Source organism: Eleutherodactylus coqui, chromosome 1 (genome assembly GCF_035609145.1).
Source record: "Eleutherodactylus coqui strain aEleCoq1 chromosome 1, aEleCoq1.hap1, whole genome shotgun sequence".
NCBI classification, from domain to species: domain Eukaryota; kingdom Metazoa; phylum Chordata; class Amphibia; order Anura; family Eleutherodactylidae; genus Eleutherodactylus; species Eleutherodactylus coqui.
Genome location: NC_089837.1, coordinates 240,546,723 through 240,570,748, shown reverse-complemented (window position 1 = coordinate 240,570,748; position 24,026 = coordinate 240,546,723). Strand labels below are relative to the sequence as shown.

The 24,026-nt window shown below is 47.3% G+C and overlaps 2 protein-coding genes across 7 annotated transcripts in view; one reads left to right on the top strand and one right to left on the bottom strand.

Moving 5' to 3' along the window:
- Nucleotides 1–7,819: 7,819 nt before the first annotated feature.
- LOC136632359 (uncharacterized) lies at nucleotides 7,820–19,414 on the bottom strand. Of its 6 annotated transcripts, none has more exons than XM_066607170.1 (5): nucleotides 19,322–19,414; nucleotides 17,643–17,788; nucleotides 16,414–16,508; nucleotides 11,961–12,107; nucleotides 7,820–9,680 (listed from the first exon to the last, which is right to left on the bottom strand). In XM_066607170.1, exons 2-5 carry the CDS (start codon nucleotides 17,769–17,771, stop codon nucleotides 8,789–8,791), a joined length of 1,263 nt encoding a protein of 420 aa, XP_066463267.1. In that variant the 5' UTR covers nucleotides 17,772–17,788; nucleotides 19,322–19,414; the 3' UTR covers nucleotides 7,820–8,788. The 6 variants fall into 6 exon arrangements, with proteins under 6 accessions (XP_066463267.1, XP_066463309.1, XP_066463281.1 ...); XM_066607212.1 differs by having other exon boundaries at nucleotides 19,343–19,397; XM_066607184.1 differs by having other exon boundaries at nucleotides 19,265–19,336.
- Nucleotides 19,415–19,633: 219 nt separating this feature from the next.
- HDAC2 (histone deacetylase 2) overlaps nucleotides 19,634–24,026 on the top strand; it is a 45,946-nt gene continuing 41,553 nt past the window's right edge. Inside the window, exon 1 of the mRNA XM_066607158.1 lies at nucleotides 19,634–19,869. Coding sequence (XP_066463255.1) covers nucleotides 19,818–19,869 — 52 coding nt within the window. The 5' untranslated portion in view covers nucleotides 19,634–19,817. The remainder of the gene's footprint in view (nucleotides 19,870–24,026) is intronic.

The window sequence follows — 24,026 nt, the reverse complement described above, 5'->3', positions numbered from 1 at the left end:
AAAGAAACTTTTGCAGTACAGAGTCATGTATATAGTTGGGGGTCAATCGACCCTCCAGTTTACAATGTTTACACAATCTGGTACAATTCGTAGGCAAGAAGGGGAGAGAGAAAAGAGATAAGTAAGTTGGTTGGTGCTTATAGAGGAGGGGTGGTGGTATTGAAGCATATAACTACTACAATAAAGGGGGTACGCCTGTTGTAGGAGTAAATATATATACGTATATATAGAGTTGTGTGTGAGTACATCCATAGGGAGAGTGGACCATGTTAAGAGGTGAGGTCATCAGTGCACTCTTTAGTGTGGTGCCATGGGCAGGTGGCCGCGCACGGGGACCAAACCCCGGGTCCGGTCCACGGTCATAGGGTCTTAGTGTCGTCTCTGTAGTGCGGATATGGCCAATGTGAGCAGTTGCGGAGGGAACAAGGTCAGTGATGAGTCGCACCATCGGCCCCACACTTTTGAAATTTGTCTGGGCATTTACGTGACCTGTATATTAGGTTGCTATAGGGTATGGTTAGGTTGGTAATTTTCCTCCACATTGTCAGAGTCGGGCCCCTTTGGTCCATCCACCTCAATGCGATAACTTTTCTGGCTAGGAATAAGACTTCTCGCAGGAAGATTCTGTCGTACTGCTGCCATTGTTCTGCATCTAAGACACTGAAAAGGCAGATTTCCGGGGTAAAGGGAACAGGGACGTCCAGGACCGCGTCCAGCAAGTCTGTAACCTCTCCCCAGTATGATCTGATCAACGGACAGTCCCAGATCATGTGCCAGAAATCAGCATATGTGCATGTGCATCTAATACAGCGAGTGGATGGGGTCTTGCCCATCTTGTATAACCTCGCCGGGGTGAGGTAGCATTGATGGACTATGTATAGCTGGGTCATTTTATTGTTTGCTGAGGGCAAGACGAGTAGAGGAGATTCCAGTAACTCTTGGAATGTTTCATCTGTCAGTGATGGGATTAGGGAATTCCATTTAGTTAGAACAGGGGGAATTTCCTGTGCGGCTTTAGAGGTTGTTAAGTGAGAATATAATGTTGAGATGAGTCCTCGGGGGCCCCGTGACTGTAGTATTCCTATTAATGGGTAGTGTGATATTATGCCATTTGCGGCTAGGAATTGTATCTGTAGGGTGTCGGATCTGCAAATATCTGTAAAAATGGGTCTGGGGGACTTGATATTGGTTCTGCAGTTGCTCAAAGGATATTAGGACATTGGAGTTATACAGGTCACCCAAACAAGCAATCCCGTACTGTTCCCACGTCCCCAGGTTATCCAGTAGCTGTAGTTCCCTCAGCCCAGGGTTTCCCCACAAAGGCATGTCCGCGGCGACATCCGAGAACCCACTCACCTCTCTAGCCTGACGTCAGACTCGCATAGCCAGTCTGTGGATGGGCAACATTCCACCCTTAATGGAGGTGGGGAACTCCAGCACCGGCCAGAAGCAGGGGATGTTCAAAGCCTGGGCCAGATGGGCTTTTGAATTGGGTACTGGGCCATCGCTCACCCAAGATTTTAAATGGAGCAGTTGACCTGCTATATAGTATAGGAATAGGTCTGGGAGTGCTGAACCGGAACTATCTTTGGGTCTCTGGATTGTAGATAGTTTGAGTTTTGGGCGGGAGCTTCCCCATATGAAAGTGGACATGAGAGAGAGTTCATAGTTCGGAAGAATTTCATCGGGACCGGTACAGAGATGTTCTGTAGGGTGTAGAGACACTTAGGTAGGACTATCATTTTAATCAGGTTGATGCAGCCTGCAACCGATAGAGGTAGGGATCCCTAGACTTTGAATTTAGACCTGTAAAGGTCAATCAAAGGAAATATGTTTAAATTCAGGGTTCGGCTCATTGTATTGGTGACCTGGATTCCTAGATATTTAGTCATTAGAGACTTGTAGGCCGCAGAGTGAGCCCGTTAGCCGCAGAGGGTTCTGTATCGAGATAGGCATTAAGGCAGATTTTGACCAATTGATGTGTAGGCCTGAGTAGAGCCCGAATTTGTTGATGATATCCATAGCTCGGGGCAGGGAGATCGTTGGGTCAGACATAAAGAGCATGAGATCATCAGTGTAAAGCACCACACGGTCCTTCCTATCTCCTATCACGATCCCTCTGTAAATTAGGCACGTCCGGAGCATAATAGCCAGCGGTTCCATGGCCAGGGTGAAGAGAAGTGGAGAGAGAGGGCAGCCCTGTCTAGTGCCCCTAAACAGGGGGAAGTATGGAGAACAGGTGCTGTTTACCGAGATTGCTACTACGGGTGTTTTGTATATTAGGCAGACATATTGGATGAATCGATTTCCGAACCCAAATCTATTCAGCACCTGGAGCAGGAACGGCCACTCAATAGAATCGAAGGCTTTAGCCGCGTCCAGAGAGGCCAGGGCCCAATCCGCTTTCCTCTCCGATCCAACTTGTGTTACTACCTGGACCAGTCGTAGATTTTCTCTCGTAGATTTGCCTGGCATAAATCCGGTTTGGTCTGGGTGTATTAGATCTAGGATAATAGTGTTGAGGCGCCGGACTAGCATTTTAGTTAGGAGTTTATAATCCGTATTGAGGAGGGAGATGGGCCTGTAAGAACCGCAATTAAGTGCGTCTTTTCCAGGTTTCAGGATAAGTACGATGGTGGCCTCATAGAAGGATGGGGGTAATGATTCATTATTATAGACCGCGTTATAGGTTGCCAGTAGTGTGGGCAGAAGCGTCTCTTGGTATTTTTTATAGACTTCTATTGGCAGGCCATCCGGGCCTGGGGACTTACCACTGGACATCTCCCCCAAGGGCTTCTGAAAGTTCGGTTAGTGTAAATGGGGTGTCTATTAAGATCTGTTGATCGGGGGTAAGTGTAGGGAAATTGAGATTTGATAGGAAGTTCGAGCTCTTGCTGTGTGGCGTGGAATCCGGTAGCATACAACCCACTGTAGAAGCGCTGAAATCGTGCTCCTATTGATCTCGTCGTGAAGGATTTCGCCCGATTCGGACCGGATACGGAGTATCGACGACGATGCCGAGTTTTGGTGTACCAAGTGGGCTAATAGACTGCTGGATTGGTTGCCAAGTTCATAGAATTGTTGTTTTGGGAAGAAGGAAGCTCTACGAGCTTTTTCTTGCAAATGGATCAGGTATTGTCTTCCGTGTCTCAACCACTACTCTCTATGCTCATCAGACGGGTCCGCGACATAGGTTGCCTCTAGGCGTGTGTATTGGATCACCAACTCACGTTCCAGTATGGAGGATTCTTTTTTTTATATAGGAAATGGATGATTTTAAAGGGGCCTCGTAGAAAGGCCTTTAGTGTCTCCCAGAGCATCACCGGTTCGGCGTCTGGTTGGTTTAGTTCTAAGACGGTTGCGAGCTGGTCATGGATCCTATCATTTGTGCCGAACAGGCTCAGCCAAAAAGGGTGTACTCGCCCATTATGTCTATGGATATTTGCATCAGATGTGGAAATTTCAATACGTAGGGGGGAATGGTCTGAAATACCCCTGGAGAGATATTCAATGTGGGTTATTGCGGTGCATAGCCTAGCATTCCCGAGGCAGTAGTCTATTCGAGAGAGGGCGTGGAATGACATGAGTACTCGTGGGTTGACGGCCATCTGACTCTCCAAACGTCTTTCCAGCCAACCTCCTGTAGAACTAGTGCCGGCGGTGTGGGGTTAACCTTGGCTGGGTGCGTCTGCAAGATGCAAAACCTGCTCATCTGAGGATCTAGCACTAGATTCAGGTCCCCCATGCAGATTACGGAGGCGTTAGGGTATTGGGAGGCAAATTGGGCCGCCTGATGAAGGATTACTATATTGGCTGGTGGGGGGGAGATATATTCCCACACGTACATAGGGGAGGGAGTCCATCCATGCTTGAATAAAAATGTACCTGCCCTCCGGGTCCCTAATAGCACGTCCCGGCTCCCATCTTAGTCGTTTGTGAATTAGAATAGATACTCCTCTGGCATATGATGAATATGTAGAGTGAAAGGACCATTAGACCCATGGTTTCTGTAGTTGCCTGACTTTTTCAGATATCATATGTGTCTCTTGGAGACACACACTGTGTGGGTTGTAATTTCTAATGTATGAGAAGATCATGGACCGTTTCCTGGGAGCTCCCATCCCCCGTACATTCCACGAGAGTTTATGTTGGCCATTTAGCTCGGCTGTTTCTATATATACACACAGGAAGGTACTCCTGACCGGGGCAAGCCAGTCCCAAGCAGGATCCACAACCCAGGCTTCTCGAACGATGGTTAGAGATTGTACCTTATGATCATGACTTGAACTTTTTGTGAGTATTGTACTGCAAAAACCTATCCAACCCTTTGCAAATAGAGTTACATCAATAGACATACGTTTAAATATAACAAACATTGTAGTCATTTGTGTATAAAGAGGGTTATCTTCTGTCGGGATAAGCTGATTTTGAATATAACTTGCAATCGGGGTCCTCTGTAATTCAGACAGTAGTTGTGTCCAGTGAAAGTATCTTATGTTATCTATGAACATAGTACTGCAAAAACCTATCCTAGCAATAGCAAACAAGATTTCACCAATATGGGCTTGCTTGGATAAAATAAACGTGTTAACCATTAACAAAACATGAACGTGCATGTGAAGACTGTGCACCTAAAGTACGGTGTCAAATCTGGGCACAGTCAAACAGAACAGATCTGTTTGAGCTCCGGAACCCCTTCATCACAGGTACTTAAATTTCGACCGCCCCACGAGGGGCTCTTTTATGTGGTAGAAACTGTAGTGTTTGCGTAGGTTGTATAGTTAGATCTGTCCATCACTATCACTAAATATTTGGGTTAGACAGGATAAGTAAAGACTTTTGCTATATTGAGGGGGGCACAGGGACGAGGGAAAGAGACAGAGAGAAGAAGGGAAAAAGAGAAGGGGGGGGGGAATATACAAAATGTACTTGCTTAGGTCTGAACATTTCTGACGGTATCAAGTCGACCGTAATCAATCGTCCGAGACCCCCTCGTCCCCTCACCGCTACCCGAATGAAGTCTTCAGGTTATCATTGACATCTGGGTGATCTTGGCAGACGATTAAGCCAGTCCTCACCCTCATTTGGCGTGGAGAAGAAGGAAGTTTGTTCATTGTGTAGCACCCGAAGCCGGGTCGGATACATCATGGAATATGGTATGGAAGCCTTTCTGAGCTAGCGCTTGACAGCCACGAAGGTCGCTCTTGTTTCCAGTAGCCTCCGCTCCGGAGTACTTCTCCGCACTGCTGATCTTCTCTGTGTGGGAGGGTTGTAGTTTTCCTGCCACCTCACCTCACCAGAAGTCACGGTCGGTGGTTACTGGAGGAGCAAGGCCAGGGCTGGGGCAGCCGAAGACCGCTGTTGGAGGTCCTCCGGAGTCTCCTCTGTCCTGCCAGGAGTGATCACCCGTCTGTTGGTAAGTTGAGGAGCCCACACGGGGGTTTAGCTGGTCAGGATATGCTCAGGACATTAGGGTTTATCACGGAGCTCTGGTGTCTTGCGTCCTCACAGCATGGCTGCTGGACATGCCTCCGATGTTTTGCAGTTTTGACCTGGTATGTACTTTTAATCTTGCAGGAATCCATTAGATCATTAAAAAGGGGGTGTTTGAATAATGCAGTAAATGTATTTTATGTGGTTCTTATACAGTTATAGTAAATCAGCCAAGGGTGCACATACACTCATCGTCAAACTGCAAAACTCGGCACAAAGTTACATCTCAAGATATAAAAGTGGCTCCACCCTTGGCCTATAAAAAGGCTCTCAGAGGCTACTTGTGTGTAGTGGATCTCTGTTTCTGCTTGTGTAGAGCTTGCTGACCACTAGACACGATGATGCAATCAAAGAGATTTCACCCATGGGTGTATTGAAAAAATTGCCCACCACCTGCACTGTTCTGACCAGACCATTAAGAATGTTAGGACCAGTAGATGTCTGAGGGCACGCACACAAAGCGACCAAGCCCAGGACACCTTCGACAGACTACCACTAGAGAGGAGCATTTGATTGTCCAACAACCCGAGACAGGTGGCTCCATCCTTATAGCCCCCTGGGTCTGTTTTAACCATTTCCAGGCAATTGGCTGAAGGACATTTGGTTTTACGGCACCAATTATGTGTGCTGACTTTAACATCCACCAACTGAGACCTCTGTGTGCAGTGGTTTTGAAAATGACTAAACTGGAGTGCCATGTTCATGTCTGGAGACAATGGGGTGAGTGCCTCAATCCTCTGCACTCTGCCCCCACTGCTGGTGTGATGGTCTGAGGGACCATCACCAGTGACAATTGGTAGTAGTGGTGTAAGGGACAATGACAGCTCAGCGATAGGTTCAGGCATTTTTTTTCAGTAGGATAGTGCTCCGTTGCACACAGCAGGGGAGTCACCAGAATGTCTCCACAACATTGTCACACTTCTGGGGCTGCCAAGTCACCAGATTTATCGCCAATAGAACATGTATGGAACCATCTGGGACGCCAACTTTGACAGGCTAGACGTTTGCATGATCTAGAGGCTCAGTTACAGCAAAGGTGGAGTGATATGCCGCAGGATACCATACAGAATCTGTATACCTCCCCATGCCCTCCCATATCACATCTTGTATCCAAGGTAGAGGCTGCCCAAGAGAGTACTAGAGCCTCCATGCCCACCATTATCAAATCTTGTAGTCAAGCTTAAGGTAGTACAACAGAGAACTAGAGCCTCCATGCCCACCCGTATCACATCTTACATCCAAGCTAGAAGTGGTATAATAGGGTACTAGAGCCTCCATGCTCACCCATATCACATCTTACATCCAAGCTAGAGGTGGTACAATAGGGTTCTAGAGCCTCCCTCCTTTTGCTCTCATATTGTAAATCACTTATATCAAGGTTACAATCACACACAAACTCATTTGATTCCGACAACTCCTTCTATTGGATGGATTTTTTTTTACAATGAGCCTAGACTGGGGATCAAGGGAGATTAGCGTTGACTGAGGGTGCATGTGTATGAAGGGGAGAAAGCCGCTGCCAGAAGCTTATCTCCCAAGAATAAAATGAGGTAGCTGGAAACCAACTGCATCATCCACATGGCTTGGGAGAGTCACCGGGCCCCCCAATACACATTAAATGATTATCTGTTTCACCAAAACCAGCTTGTTCAGCTGATATACAGTATATTTAATGTATACAGCCAATCTTATGCTAACCGATTAAGTGGCTTATTTTCTAAACAAATTTTGCTGTTTATCTAAAAATTTATCAGCCACTTTTTACATGGATATACAAGTAGGTGCTGATAAGTATTAAGCCTTACCCAGAAAAGAAAAATATTGAGCTAGCAAGATGAAACTGCCCCATTATTCTACATATTCCCCGAGGATGTCAATGTACTTGTGACGTTTCTCTTGCATCTTTTTAAGTCCCTGCAAATAGAATTCTTCCAACTGCTGGTCAAATCCCTCATTTGCAGCATGTTGCCTCCAAAACACTCCGAAAGCGTTGTCCCTTTAGGTGTTTTTTGAGATTAGGGAACAGATGGTAGTCAAAATGGAGCCAGGTCGGGCGAATAGGGTGGATAGGACATCAGTTGAAAGCCCAAGGAGGTCATTTTTGCAATACTGGCACCTGCAGTGTGTGATGGGGCATTGTCAGGCAACAGGATGACAGCTTTCCGTAATGTTTTACCTTTTTGCCTCAGCTTTGTCCATAACAAACAGTAATATGCTGCATTGATGATTAAACTCTTTGGGAAATAGTCCATGAGCAGAACTACCTTTTTATCCCCAAAAATATTTGACACACACACACACACACACACACACACACACACTTTGGCCTCCATTCCTTAGACTGTCCCTTTGCCTCTGGATCCTAACAGTAGATCCAAGTCTCATCACCAGTTTGTCCAGGAAATCTGACTCATTTCTTGCAAAATGCTCCAAAACAGCCACCGATGCCTCCTCGTCTGTTCCTTGTCAAGCTGTAAGCGTTCTCATTCCCAAGTCGTTGTGGATAATGGCACTATCTCTCTCATGTGATATTCCTAGATATGTAGCAAAAACTTTTGGCTGACGTTCGGTGGTCCTCCGTGATCATGTCATGGATGGCTTCCACATCTGCAGGAAGGGAGACTGAGACAGGCCTCTACTGGTTTCTCACTTTCAACACCAAAATGGCCAGCTTTTAAAATTTACAGCCCAACATTTAACTGTCGCATATGAAGGGCCGTCACCAAAGGTTGGTGACATTGTATCATGCAACTGCTTTGCACTTCTTCCTTTGAGAAACAGGAACCTGATTATGGTCCTATGCTCTTCCACACTGAACATTTTTGGAGAGGGTACCATGTTCACTTTGGACCGTAAAAAAAGATAAGTTAAAGTCGTAAGCAGTCGATTTTCGCATCATTAAATATAGACAAATAGACAAGGACACCCTGCAATTTACAGATTCCGAGCTCAATGTTCTTTCTGCATAAGGCTCAATACTTATCAGCACTTTTTCATATGTGGGGATCTGAAGACAAAACTACATCCATCCATTTAAGATCACCACTTTCATTAACCAATGTTCAATGGAAGAAAACTGTAGCTGGATGGGTTGTTGTGAGCAACAGATTACAGATTATGATCTGGCTTGGTACTTTTAATTTACAGACATGTTACTAAAATATAATTCTCTTTAACACAAGGAACATTGTTGTTGCAGATTATATTTACTGGTAAATAAAATATATAGATTGTACAACACCAGAAAACCTTGGATTAAGGCATCACAAAAGAACGGTCATGGCATCATTACTAGTTAGGCTGTCCCACTAACACATGCCGTTTGCCAGGGTACAGAGCCTTCAGGTGTCATAAAATAATCAGCGAAAATATCCCTAACATCTAATCCAGAATCATCAGGCTGAGCGGCCTGCCAGTTGATTGCAGTGCCAAGAGAAGCTGTGCTTGCCTCTGCATCCGCATCAGGACCATCATGGTCTAGAACATAGTTGTGCAGGATGCAGCAGGCCTTGACAACAGCATCAACTGTGGCAACATCCAACTGTATGGAGGAGCCACAGATCTTCCACTTTTTAATCAATATCCCAAAGGTACACTCAATGTACCTCCGTGCCCGGCTAAGGCGATAATTAAAGACCCTTCTTCTAGTGTCCAGTCCTTTTCTTGGGAATGGACGCAGTTGGCAGAGTGTCACACTGTAAGCTTCATCTGAAACCATAACAAAGGGCACTTGCTGTGTTGTACCTGGAAGAGTCTTAGAGGCTGGCAGAGACTCGTCATGCAGCATTTTTTGCTTAATCTGTGATGCTTCCATCACTCTGGCTTCTCCAGTGCTATCATAGGCACCAACATCAATTGCAAGAAACTTATACTTTGTATCTGCCACTGCCATCAGAACGACTGAAAAGTACTTCTTATTGTTAAAGCTTTTGGATCCCGAGTGTGGTGGTTGGTGGACTCGTAAATGTTTTCCATCAACTGCACCTATACAGTTGGGGAAAGAAGCTTTACTTTCAAAACCTTCTGCAACCTGCAGCCATAGCTCTGGGGTGAGAGTAGGCATCACAGAGGGACGCAAGTTCTGAAAGATTAGTTCACAAGTGGTCCTGACAATGCCAGAGATTGTAGATTTCCCTACATGGAACAGCTGATGGAGTGAAGAATATGTCTCCCCCGTTGACAAAAACCTAAAAAGACAAAATGCAATTAATTAATGTGTGTAAAATGTTCAGAGATTCTATTAGAAAGTGGTTTACTAATGACCAACATTGTATAGACAGATCAAGTCAGTTTAAAGCAACCCTTTGGCTACCTGATGCCCACTCTGCATTACTCTAAAACCCTATACAATGCTTTGATTGGCTAGTGCTGTCCACGTGAGCCATAATGGGCAGTCGGTACAACATGCAGTGTCTTAGATTACGACACAGAATACACAGTTAGCATATTCATTTTCTCATTATTGGATTACTCCCAGAGTAAACTGTTACATCATAGAGTGAATCATGTGACCTGCTGGGGTGCAGAGCGCTCATGATCCAGCTGATGCAATCATGAATAGCCTGTAGAGAGAGGATCTCCTTCAACCCCCTCCATTGTAGCCTGCTCCGTCCAGACCAGCCAGATCACACCATAAATAGTCATCACTCTGATAACTGGCATTCTACTAACTGTTCTCCATTTACCCTTCAGAACCTGACCCATTTTTCTATCAGCATTCCACATTCCTTATCTGTATACACTGGCTCATGCAGGTTTATGTATGCTACCCCATTTAGTAAGATATAGCTGGACCATTGTACAGTACAAGGCGTTTTACCTTGTGTCACTAGCCATAGATTGTAAGCTCTTGTGAGCAGACTCCTCACTCATACTCAAACCATGTATTGTTTACTACTATATGTAGTGGCTGATTTGGCCTGCACATGGACTCCGATTTGTAATGTTCTGCAGATTATGTTGGCGCTATATAAATTAAAGATCTTCATAATATAACCACTGCAGAAATAAAGGTGAGAGTTTATTCATCAGTAGGGTAAAGGGGGCACCATTTGTAGGACAGCTCCTCTGGTGTTAGGTATAGGATAGGAAATTTAGCAAAGGGATCTTTTGGCAAGAAAAAAAAAAAAATAAGAATATCCGATTGCTGTTAAAAAAGTGAGAATTTGTGACCCTAAAGACTACTAATGAGATCATATGTCAGCCTATGAACCAGTTACAGACAGTCGAGGATTACTGCCATTATTACTAACAAAAGGAATATTGGGATCCAATGATATTCAAGGGGCTTGTACCAATAGTGCCAAGAATGTCATTCTGCTAAACTGTTACTTAGGGCTCATTCACACGGGCGTACTTAGTTTAAGTCCATGAATATACCTGGACCAAATCTCTGCAAAGCTAAACTTGGTTGTGTTTTTTGCATACGTATCCTCTGCATTTGCCACATGCACAAAAAAAAATAAATAAATAAAATAAAAATGCAACTAGGTCCCACCGGACTCATGCAAATATGTATGCATCATGGGTATTCACTGCATATTTACGCCGTCCCATTGATTTCAATGTCCATAATACGGGTCACAGTAGGATATGTTGGAATTTTTTTCAGGCACATTTAAAAACACAAATGCAAATCAATGGGCGTTCAGTATTGAGGCGCAATACGTTGCGTAAATACACCCGTGTGAATGAGCCCTTAGACGACACTACTACATATATAATAGCCATTTGTGTATTAAATAGAGGATTTAGGCAGATTCTATTTTGCAGTGATATGTTGGTTTTTACAGCCAATTTAATGTGTGCACGAATACAACAGACAGTGGCAAAAATCCATATAATGCCCACAGAACATTCAGGGTAATCTAGTAGGAATGGATGGGAGACCAAGTACAAGTTAGACCAGTTTCACATGACATATCTGGAGATTCCCTGGCTAAGCCACATCTGATGCATGCATGGAGCAGACCCGTCACCGGCCGCTTGGGTGTCAGCACTTTGCCAACATTGCAGCTGGCATATTTCCTATACTATTCGTGAAACTCTGCCAGCTTATAGACACTGTGGCGAACAAAGCCACTCTTGGATTTGTGCATGAAACAGGAGTACTGTTGTAGACTCGGAGACACATTGCACCATTTTCTGTCTGTTAAATAAATATTTATCTTCCTCATCACCAAGGATTTACTATCTACTTATTCCATCAACCACATAGAGGTTCCTCCTCTGTGCTTAAGCATTCACTTCCTCTATGGTGCTTTGGAGTACACAGTTTCTTTAATGTTCAGACAGTGAAACCCCTTTGAGTTCTCACACCAAGTATACAGTGAAGATCTTAGCATTGATGCAAGTCATTTACACAGTAATGCAGTTTTTACCCCTCTACCGCACTGTATGTGCTGGAGGCATGAATTGTAAGAGGAAGTAGAGGCATATAAAAAGCAGCCATAACTAATGGAGATTACCGCAAAGTGATGAGCAGCCGCTGCTCCGGACTGATGCACCTTCTCAGTAACGTTTGCTGCATGGTAAGCTGAGGTCTCAGGAGATCTAGCAAGCCATCAAATGCTGATGTGGACATTTGGATGAACTCTTGAAATTTCTCAGGACACCTAAACAGAAAACGTTTAAATAAAAATAATTGGTCCATTTTCCAAACCCACCACAAGAGACCCATCTTCTGCTGTCCCATACATCTTCCTTTTCAGCCTTTCAGTGCCTAAGGCCTCCCTCACACAGGCGTTTTGTACAGCTGCGCTAAACGCTGTACAACGCTCCCATTCATTTCAATGGGGCTGCTCAGACAAGAGTCTTCAATGCTGTGCTTTGACAGCGATGCAGGTTCTATTTTGGGCTGTTTTTAGCCCTGCGTTCCCCACTGAAATAAAAGGGCAGTGTTAGCAGCGCTGCTGAAAACGTGGCACAGCTTTATACTGCATTTTTGGCAGCGCTAAACGCTAGTGCTGAGAGAAAAAAAAAAAAAGTAATATTCACCTAGCTGCCGCTGTCAGGGTCTTCACCATTGTTCTCTGGAGCTTCGGGCAGGCTTCCCGGCACTTGTCAAGTCGTCAAAGCATCTATTGGTAGTAACAGGAAACAAAATCCCTGCCTCCAGCATGAGATTGCTCCGATTGGCTGAGTGAATCAAAGCAAGCACTGCATAAATCCAATTAATAGCCGTGATTGGTACATCCAGTGCTGGCTGTGATTGGCTCAGCCCACGGACATGCAGCAGGCTCAGCCAATCAGAGCAATCTCTCGCTGGAGGTGGTGTCTTCAAACCCCATGACTAGCAAAAGATCCTCTGCTGGCAATGACAAGTGCCTGGAGCCCCTGAGAGAAGCAGCAGGGACCCAGACAGCGCCTGCTAGGTGAGTATTGATTTTTTCCCCCAGCATCCTTGGCTGCATTTTTCAGCTGTGCTGAAAACACAGCCAAAATGTTGTCATAAGTGCATGAAACCGCAGTAAACGCAGGGTTGAAAAACGCTGCATTTCTGCAAACGCCTGTGTATATCCCAGTATAACTTGTGATAGATCCGGAACTCCATAGGAGCACGCAGCCACCCAGGTCACTGCTTAGTATACAGATACATACACTGCATTTCAGACTTATTCAGACACAATTTATTTTTATTTTTTTTCAAACATTTCTTACTTTACAGCCTTATTCTCTTTTCAATGCGTATATAATACCTCACAATTGTCCAAGATCAGGCCAATTTCACATCTGCTTTGGAACCTTAGTTCAGATGTTCTTCCGCAGGCTCAAAATATCAGAAGAAAAACACTGCACGCAGCTGAGTGGAAATCAAACAGACCCCATTATAGTCAATGGGAGTCTATTCAGGGCTGTTTGGTTCCATCCAGAGACGGAACTGTTTGGCTGCAGGGATTCCCCATTCCTGCTCCTCTAACAGAACAGGAAACCGGAACCCCAACGCAGATGTGAAACCACCCTTAGAAAGACATGTCTGCTTTCTTCCAGAAGAGCACCACACCTGTCCAGCGTGTTCTGGATTATATCTCCGTTCCACTGAAGACAGCTGAGCTGCAAAATCCTGCAATAGCTTCCCTAACGAAGCTGCCATCAGCAGTGATACACGTGGGGTCCTTCTCATAGCAGCCATTGGGCTATGGTCACATTTTGGCTGCTCCTCTGGTTGTGTAATAATGTGGACCCACTGAGGTTTTCTTACCTGAATGTCACAGCAGTTGGCTTTTGTAATGCATACCACTGAGCTGCAGTTAATATTTTTTGGGCAACATGTTATACAAGTTACTTCTACTCTTCACCATTTGCCTACATTCTATTCATTACGTTCTCAGTAAGTATTTTTAATGGCTGTGTCCTTAATAAAGTTTTGTGTACTTTTAATTTTCAAGTGGACATTCCTCATACGGTCTTATTTTTCCCTGTATTACATCAATATCAGAGGCAACCAATGGACAGATGTGGCAGCATTTCTGGAAGTAGCCATGTTTTTCCTAATCCTTGAAACAACTTGAACTCTAGCACTCAAGGACACTTAGATGTGTGCTTAGGGCCTCTTTTACCCCAGCTTAAGGTCCAGAACAGCTTTTAATTAACAATTTATGTACTTGTCAAAAAACACAGAAAGATGAAAGTGGCAAATTTCTTAGTTGCCACAGCCAAAACAATAGATGCCCAAACACATTCCACCACCGTTAGGGTAACGGCCAAGTGATGAATGGTACTCAAGTTTCCTCCCGACATCGGCTTAGTCTGAACTCGATTTCAACAGACTGGAGAACCCAAGCACAATGTCAAATTCTAGGTAACCAATGAGCTGTACAATCTACCATAAGGCCTGATTGGTGGAGTTCTTCAGAGGCGGTTGTCTTTTGGAAGGTTCTCACATCTCAAAAACTAGTACACAGAAGAAATTTAGAGGGACCATTGGTTTCTTCAATAGCTACATGCAAATATAACCAAAAATGGTCCAAATACATTGATTATGAAGAAGAGACACCATGAGCCTCCAGTTCACTGAGAGACAAGAAGTACATTAATTATACTGTCTAATAGTATGAAAGTGCAAACAGACTGGAGAGTCTTAATATCTGCCAAATTTATCAGGGACTCTGCTAAACAATAAGTCTAGCGGATCACTTTATATCAACTATTACATAGCTTATGCCAAAAACTGCTCCAAAATTTGGCACAGAATGTCTCATTCAAGCCATACCCATCTGACAGGTCGTAAAATATGTCCAAAGGTGTTTAATAAACACGATAAATGTGCAAGCCAGTATTCTGTAGCAATTTGCACCAAAAAAGTAAAGGCCCATTTACATGTAACGATCACTCAAAATGTGTTCTAACAACCGAAAATGAGCGATAACTGTAATAAGTAAAATGCGGGCATCGTGCACTTTTCATTTGAACGATGATTTTAAGGTGAAATTAAAATCTATCGTTCATCTACTGACTGGTAAAGTAAATACATTTATCTCTCAATAGATAGCATGCTGTTATCGCCACGGGAGTCAGCAGATAACATTGTAATCTGCTGTGAGCCATGAGCAGAACAATGCAGAGATGTGCACAGCTGAGAGTGTGATTAATCACATGCTGGGCTCTGCAAACAGCTCCTGGAGGCCTGAAAATGATTAAGTATTAATGGGCATTAAAGGGGTTGTCCCGCGAAAGCAAGTGGGGTTAAGCACTTCTGTATGGCCATATTAATGCACTTTGTAATGTACATCGTGCATTAATTATGAGCCATACAGAAGTTATTCACTTACCTGCTCCGTTGCTAGCGTCCCCGTCGCCATGGTGCCGTCTAATTTCAGCGTCTAATTGCCCGATTAGACACGCTTGCGCAGTCCGGTCTTCTCCCTGGTGAATGGGGCCGCTCGTGCCGGAGAGCTGGTCCTCGTAGCTCCGCCCCGTCACGTGTGCCGATTCCAGCCAATCAGGAGACTGGAATTGGCAATGGACCGCACAGAGCCCACGGTGCACCATGGGAGAAGACCTGCGGTGCATCGTGGGTGAAGAGCCCGGCGGCCATCTTGGTAAGGTAAGTAAGAAGTCGCCGCAGAGCGGGGATTCGGGTAAGTACTAAACCTTTTTTTTTTTTAACCCATCCCTTGGGTTTGTCTCGCGCTGAACGGGGGGCCTATTGAATTAAAAAAAAAAAACGTTTTGGCGCGGGACAACCCCTTTAATACTTCATGCAAATAGATGGCAAGATCTTTCAATCTTTCAATCGTTTGAAAGATTATATTTGCGTGTAAATGGGCCTTTACACATTTCCAATATTAGATCTGCCCCAGTCCTCTCCCCCACACCACCACATAACGTGTTCTATTCGTTTGTCAAGTTCACATTCAAGCAGATGTTTCTGTTCTCCTGAACTCTGTTCATGGTGATAAGTGTGCTGGCGCACCATATGCCCACATATCCTACACAGCTTTAACAAGCTACAGCTTTTTAGGCAAAGCAGAAAACAAACGATTTACAACTCTAATCTGCTGTGTGATTCCAGCCCAAAGGGCCAAAAACCGGGTGTCTGGATTGATGAGAGATAAATCTCAAGATGTGAATACACAGAATGAGGATGGGTCTCACACATACGGCATGCTTCTTAAAGGCCGCAGCCAGTGACAGTTCCTCCTGCAGTTTCAGCCAAATCCAGAAGTGCGTGTGAAAGATATGAGAAGTACAACGGAAGGACTTCTGCTGGATCCACTTCTTGCTTTGGATCCAAAATAACCAAAACCTAATTTTTGCCAACCTGTAGTGGTGCTTTTCCAAACAAATGCCACGTGTGAAGCCAGCCTTCGTATTGCCGCCTGGCAATATTACACAATGTGATCTCATCAAGAAGTGCTGGATCGTCAAGGAATCATCTGGGAGCAAAGATAGCTCATTACAAACAGCTAATAGTCTTACCGGCGAAGATCTGCATACAACATTGCAAAATGGCCCTTTTCTTGCTTCATTCTGATGACGGGATGAATCCAGAGTCGTTTCTGCCTAGAAGCTTCCTGTCAATACAAAAAAAAAAACCGTGAGGGCAGGGTCACCCGAGCGTAATGTAACAGTGTATTACACGAGCACAATAACTGCCGAATGGAGTCAACACAAGTACATCGATTCATTCACAAAATGTAAAAAAGAACGCAGCATGTACGATTTTACCATGTATCATGCATGACAGAGCCCTATTGTGGTCTATGGGCATGAAATAATCGCTGCACACAGGCAATTACACTGTTATGGGCAGCGTTTATACGCAAAGTCGGTAAGTGACAGAGCAGGAAATAGGAAAAAAAGAAAAAGAAAACAAGTTAGATTGCGCATGACCGCGTGGGTGAGATACGCATTCCTCACAGTGAAAGAAAAAAAAACAAAAACTGCCACGCGCATCAATAGGCCCCCTGACAGCGGTAAAACACAACATGCTGACATGAGCCCAGCCGTATATCTACCATGTGTACATATGTAGGGATCGGCTCCATAGACGAGGTAGGTACAGACAGAACTGCATTTACAGAGAAACTCCATCAAATACACACTTTTTCCCCCTCAACCAGCACTTTTCAGCTAGGGAAAGTACTTAGCGAAGCAGACCCTTCAGCTTATGTCCCCCCTCCCCTGGATAGGGCATTAATTAGTTGGATGGAGAGCTATCCCCAGTAGACGACTTCTGCCTTTCACGTGTGACAGTGTGTGGCTTTTATTAGTTTTCCACAAACTGAAGGGGAGTGTACGGTGGTATATATCAATTGTAAGAGTTGTCTGAAAAGGAGCAGTCAGCACTTCCCCAAAATAATGGTTTATAAAAGCTTATTGTAGAGATGCTTTTCAGATCAATACGCATGCGGTTTAAGAAGGGTCGCCAAAATGTGTCCAGACCCCTTCACTTCCCGAGACCACCAGGGGAGTATTAGTGTGAAATATTACATCCCCCTCTGTCACCTAAAACCTGGGGGCATCTTATAGCCCAAGACACACACAAGCCTCGGTTACACGGCCCTGTATTGTCCCCACATCTGTAAGCCAAGGCCAGGAGCGGAGCACAACAGAGAGCTCTGTACCACTTACACGTTCTGGTGCATAAATGGCTTTCACGTACAAACACTGATGTGACACTGCTGTGAGAGAGGCCTTATGCTTACTAGTCTCCTCAGTTTTCTTCTTCTTGCCAGTAGTACTAGAAGTGCCATATGTGCTGAAGGGAGTCTGACCGGAGGCAGGGAGGTAGTTCCATTGTCTTCTATTCGGACCACATTCCCATTATCTTCCATTCTGGCAGCTTCGTGTCCTACAACAGAGAGAAGAATCAGTAGAGGAAGCGGACATTGTACTAGCAGTCCACTCTGACGTAGAAGAAACGCTGCAGTCAGAATACGGGTGCATTCACCAGCTTTTCCAATTATGTATATATTTTTTTAAGTTACAATTTTGTCATCATTATGGGAATCCCTTCCCCAGAAAACCTCATGTGACAATTAGGCCTCATGTCCACGGGGAAAATCAGATCCGCTGCGGCGTCATCTTCTCTGCGTCGCGGCTGGATCTTCTTTCTTCGGCGGATGTGCAGGATGACGTCGGTGACGTGCCCCGCGCATGCGCCGGCCCGAAGCAAAATGATCCGGCCGCGACTGAGAGAAGATGACGCCGCGGCGAAGAGAAGAACCGGAGCGGGTGAGTAAAATCTGATTTTTGTGTCCAGCGGATCCGGACGGCTTCCATAGGCTTCAATAGAAGCCCGCGGGAGCCGTCCCCGCATGAAAATGGAGCATGGTCCGGATTTTTTCATGCTCCATTTTTTTTTAAATTCCTTTTATTGACGATCCGCGGGTATTTATCTACCCCGCGGGTGGTCAAAGCATCCCTATGGGGTGCGGATCCGCGGGCAGGAGAAGAGTTAAAATCCGCTGCGGATTTTAATTCTTATTTTGCCCATGGACATGAGCCCTTAAGGTTTGATCAGAGCCTGCAGCAAAGAGGGAACGCCCAACAGGGCTTATTTACTATTCAGATTTTGCACCAGAAAGCCGTCAGTCTAACCTTCTTGGGGACAAATTTATTACACGTTTTAGACTTCTTTTGCAGTGTCCAACAAAGGGGAGTTCCTTTGTAAAGAGGGGCGTGGCCTAAACCGCCCCAAAAAGGGTGACACATTGCACCAAAAGTGTGCTGTACCAGTTAAGCCAGCTACGAGGTGGTGTGAGGTGAGACTAGAGGCTTAACGTTTGACAAGATTCCTCATCCAGCAGCTTTCATTGATCATTCACTGTAACGGCGCACAGACCCAAAGGTCAGCAGAACACATCTGCACGCTGTAAGGGCCATTTAGACAACGATAATCGCTCAAAAGATGGCGCTTAAGTGACTTTTGAGCGATAATCGTTGTGTCTGAATGGGCCTTCCATCCACCTGCGCCCCGCTCCTCACACCGCCTCCACAGCTGCACTGGGGTACCATTTTTCTGCTCTATTCCGGCAGTAAGAAAGGCGACCCCCTGCGGCTGTTCTATGCAGAACCTGACTCCACCAGAGGCAGCGCTGCACGCTCACTGACCCCCAGACGATGATGGGACGCCGCCTCACTTATGTGGCTGATTTGGGGCCATGTAGCCGTTGGCTTCATACCACTAAACCAAGCTACTAACACGCAGTTATAGGGCACCCCCGGCCATCCGGTCCCCTGCTGCCGGCGCCGGGCGCGCTCCACCACAACCTACCGCCACCAGCCCGCGCTTCACACCAATACACGGCTGAGTCTGTACCATTACCTCGCTACATCCGGGGAAGCGCCCAGAGATCACAGACTATATAGAAAATACACCCACCAGCGTAAATTAGCCACAAACCCTTCCGGTGCAGATCACCCCTCTTCAAAGCGGCATTTTGGTTTCTCCCTTACGACAGCGCGTATCCTACGTGCCCCCCGTGTGGCTAATGTTTTGAGGCGGTTCGGCTCCTCCCACTTTAAAGAGAAAGCCCCGCCCCCACGTGGAGTGCTTAGAGGCTTCCCGCAGATAGAACGCCTATTAGTGGCCGGCCACTCCCACGCCTTGTAGCTCCGCCCAACTCCTGCGGCTCTCCCTCGCACTCCAATGTTGGTGGGTCCCGCCTTCTCTGCCCCGAGTCCCACCCAGCAGACCATACCTGGCCCCGCCCCCTGCTGTCTGCACCGTGTCTGTATATGTTGTATGTGCGCGTCCCCGGCCGAGCGGGAAATTCTCATTGATCACCGAGTAACGGGCAGCCGTGGGTGTCAGCGTCTCCCGGTGCACGCCGGCCCGTCCCCCGCACCCCCGCTCTTAGTGTCAGCCGCGAAGCTCCATGGCGTACAGTCAGGGGGGCGGAAAGAAGAAGGTCTGCTACTACTATGATGGTAAGAGCCGCGCGCGGGGAGCAGGCCGGGGGCCGCACGGACCGCTGCTTTGTGCGACCGCGTGTGCACAGCTGACGGCGGCACCGGCCGGGAGATGCGGCTGGGCCCGGCGGGACGTGTGCGGCCTCCGCTGGTGACGTCTGCGGCCGCCGCTCCATCCGCAACTGCCTGAAAGTTACTGAGTACCCGAGAGCAGGATGGTGCCGGACTATATACACAGTGTATTGCCTGTAGCAGGGGGACACTATATACACTGTATTGCCTGTAGCAGGGGGACACTATATACACTGTATTGCCTGTAGCAGGGGGACACTATATACACTGTATTGCCTGTAGCAGGGGGACACTATATACACTGTATTGCCTGTAGCAGGGGGACACTATATACACTGTATTGCCTGTAGCAGGGGGACACTATATACACTGTATTGCCTGTAGCAGGGGGACACTATATACACTATATTGCCTGTAGCAGGGGGACACTATATACACTATATTGCCTGTAGCAGGGGGGACACTATATACACTGTATTGCCTGCAGCAGGGGGACACTATATACACTGTACTGCCTGTAGCAGGGGGGGGGGACACTATATACATTGTACTGCCTGTAGCAGGGGGGGCACTATATACACTGTACTGCCTGTAGCAGGGGGGGGGGGGCGGCACTATATACACTGTACTGCCTGTAGCAGGGGGGACACTATATACACTGTACTGCCTGTAGCAGGGGGGGACACTATATACACTGTATTGCCTGCAGCAGGGGGGACACTATATACACTGTATTGCCTGCAGCAGGGGGGACACTATATACACTGTATTGCCTGCAGCAGGGGGGACACTATATACACTGTACTGCCTGCTGGAGGGGGACACTATATACACTGTACTGCCTGCTGGAGGGGGACACTATATACACTGTATTGCCTGCAGCAGGGGGGAATACTATATACACTGTACTGCCTGCTGGAGGGGGACACTATATACACTGTACTGCCTGCTGGAGGGGGACACTATATACACTGTACTGCCTGCTGGAGGGGGACACTATATACACTGTACTACCTGCTGGAGGGGAATACTATATACACTGTACTGCCTGCTGGAGGGGAACACTATATACACTGTACTGCCTGCTGGAGGGGAACACTATATACACTGTACTGCCTGCTGGAGGGGGACGCTATAAACACTGTACTGCCTGCTGGAGGGGGACGCTATAAACACTGTACTGCCTGCTGGAGGGGGACGCTATAAACACTGTACTGCCTGCTGGAGGGGGACGCTATAAACACTGTACTGCCTGCTGGAGGGGGACGCTATAAACACTGTACTGCCTGCTGGAGGGGGACGCTATAAACACTGTACTGCCTGCTGGAGGGGGGAACGCTATATACACTGTACTGCCTGCTGGAGGGGGGAACGCTATATACACTGTCCTGCCTGCAGCAGGGGGGACTGCTATATACACTGTCCTGCCTGCAGCAGGGGGGACTGCTATATACACTGTCCTGCCTGCAGCAGGGGGGACTGCTATATACACTGTCCTGCCTGCAGCAGGGGGGAATGCTATATACACTGTCCTGCCTGCAGCAGGGGGGAATGCTATATACACTGTCCTGCCTGCAGCAGGGGGGAATGCTATATACACTGTCCTGCCTGCAGCAGGGGGGAATGCTATATACACTGTCCTGCCTGCAGCAGGGGGGAATGCTATATACACTGTCCTGCCTGCAGCAGGGGGGAATGCTATATACACTGTCCTGCCTGCAGCAGGGGGGAATGCTATATACACTGTCCTGCCTGCAGCAGGGGGGAATGCTATATACACTGTCCTGCCTGCAGCAGGGGGGAATGCTATATACACTGTCCTGCCTGCAGCAGGGGGGAATGCTATATACACTGTCCTGCCTGCAGCAGGGGGGAATGCTATATACACTGTCCTGCCTGCAGCAGGGGGGAATGCTATATACACTGTCCTGCCTGCAGCAGGGGGGACTGCTATATACACTGTCCTGCCTGCAGCAGGGGGGAATGCTATATACACTGTCCTGCCTGCAGTAGGGGGGACGACACTATACACACTGTACTGCCTGCAGGGGGGGACACTATATACACTGTACTGCCTGCAGCGGGGGGGGGGGGGCACTATATACACTGTACTGCCTGCAGGGGGGGACACTATATACACTGTACTGCCTGCAGGGGGGGGGACACTATATACACTGTACTGCCTGCAGCGGGGGGGGGGGGGGGCACTATATACACTGTACTGCCTGCAGGGGGGTGGGTGGCACTATATACACTGTACTGCCTGCAGCGGGGGGGGACACTATATACACTGTACTGCCTGCAGCGGGGGGGCACTATATACACTGTACTGCCTGCAGGGGGGGACACTATATACACTGTACTGCCTGCAGCGGGGGGGGCACTATATACACTGTACTGCCTGCAGGGGGGTGGGGGGCACTATATACACTGTACTGCCTGCAGCGGGGGGTGGGGGAACACTATATACACTGTACTGCCTGCAGCGGGGGGTGGGGGAACACTATATACACTGTACTGCCTGCAGCGGGAGGGGGGGGGACACTATATACACTGTACTGCCTGCAGCGGGATGGGGGGGGGACACTATATACACTGTACTGCCTGCAGCAGGGGGCGACACTATATACACTGTACTGCCTGCAGCGGGGGGGCACTATATACACTGTACTGCCTGCAGGAGGGGAATGCTATATACACTGTACTGCCTGCAGCAGGGAATACTATATACGCTGTACTGCCTGCAGGAGGGGAATACTATATACGCTGTACTGCCTGAAAGGGGGGGACACTATATACGCTGTACTGCCTGCAAGGGGGGGACACTATATACGCTGTACTGCCTGCAAGGGGGGGGGACACTATATACGCTGTACTGCCTGCAAGGGGGGGGGACACTATATACACTGTACTGCCTGCAAGGGGGGGGGGGACACTATATACACTGTACTGCCTGCAAGGGGGGGACACTATATACACTGTACTGCCTGCAAGGGGGGGGACACTATATACACTGTACTGCCTGCAGGAGAGGGGGAATACCATATACACTGTACTGCCTGCAGGAGGGGGGGAATACCATATACACTGTACCGCCTGCAGGAGGGGGGGAATACTATATACACTGTACCGCCTGCAGGAGGGGGGGAATACTATATACACTGTACCGCCTGCAGGAGGGGGGGAATACTATATACACTGTACTGCCTGCAGGAGGGGGGGCACTATATACACTGTGTACTGCCTGCAAGAGGGGGGGGGGCACTATATAAACACTGTACTGCCTGCAGGAGGGGGGGGGGGGACACTATATACACCGTGTACTGCCTGCAGGGGGGGGCACTATATACACAGTGTACTGCCTGCAGGGGGTGGGGGGGGACACTATAAACACTGTACTGCCTGCAGAGGGGGGGGGGGCACTATATACACTAGCAATTTTCATGATAATCGTCTCATGTAAAAGGAGCTTTTAGGCCCATTTAGACACAACGATGATCGCTTAAAAGCCATCTTTTGAGCGATAATCGTGTGTACTTGTGTGCCCATCGTACCCTTTTCATTAATCGCTGACTCTAAGCAAGCTTAAAGTCATCGACGAGCCTTATCAGCACTGAACGCTGAGTTCTCGGCGGGATATTGCTGACTGTATACTTTCAGCTTGTACCTCAGTTGACAGCTCCGAGAACATAGCAGCTGTTTGCAGATAACAGCGCTCCTGCTGTCATCTGCTTACAACAGGAGCCTTCATTTACTCTCCAATAAACTTTTAAGTAATTAGCTACTTAAAGGGGTTCTGACATGGAAAAAAAAATTTACTCACCTTTCCTGGCCAGGACCGATCGTCAGGCATGTCCCCTCCATCCGGCATCTTCTCCTGCATCTTCTTGAAGCAGAGCAGGAGCTGTCAAAATGACCGCTTACTGCTCTGTTCTGTCCGTGAGCCACTTCCGAGGTGAACGGACAGGCGCTACGTCACAAGCAGTGCTTGCTGTGGGCGGCCCGTCCGTCCTGGCTGAACTCCGAGTTCTGCATGTGCGCAGTGGAGAGGCGGCTCATCCTGACTGCTGTCAGAGGGCACCTGTCTTCTGCGCCTGCGCGCA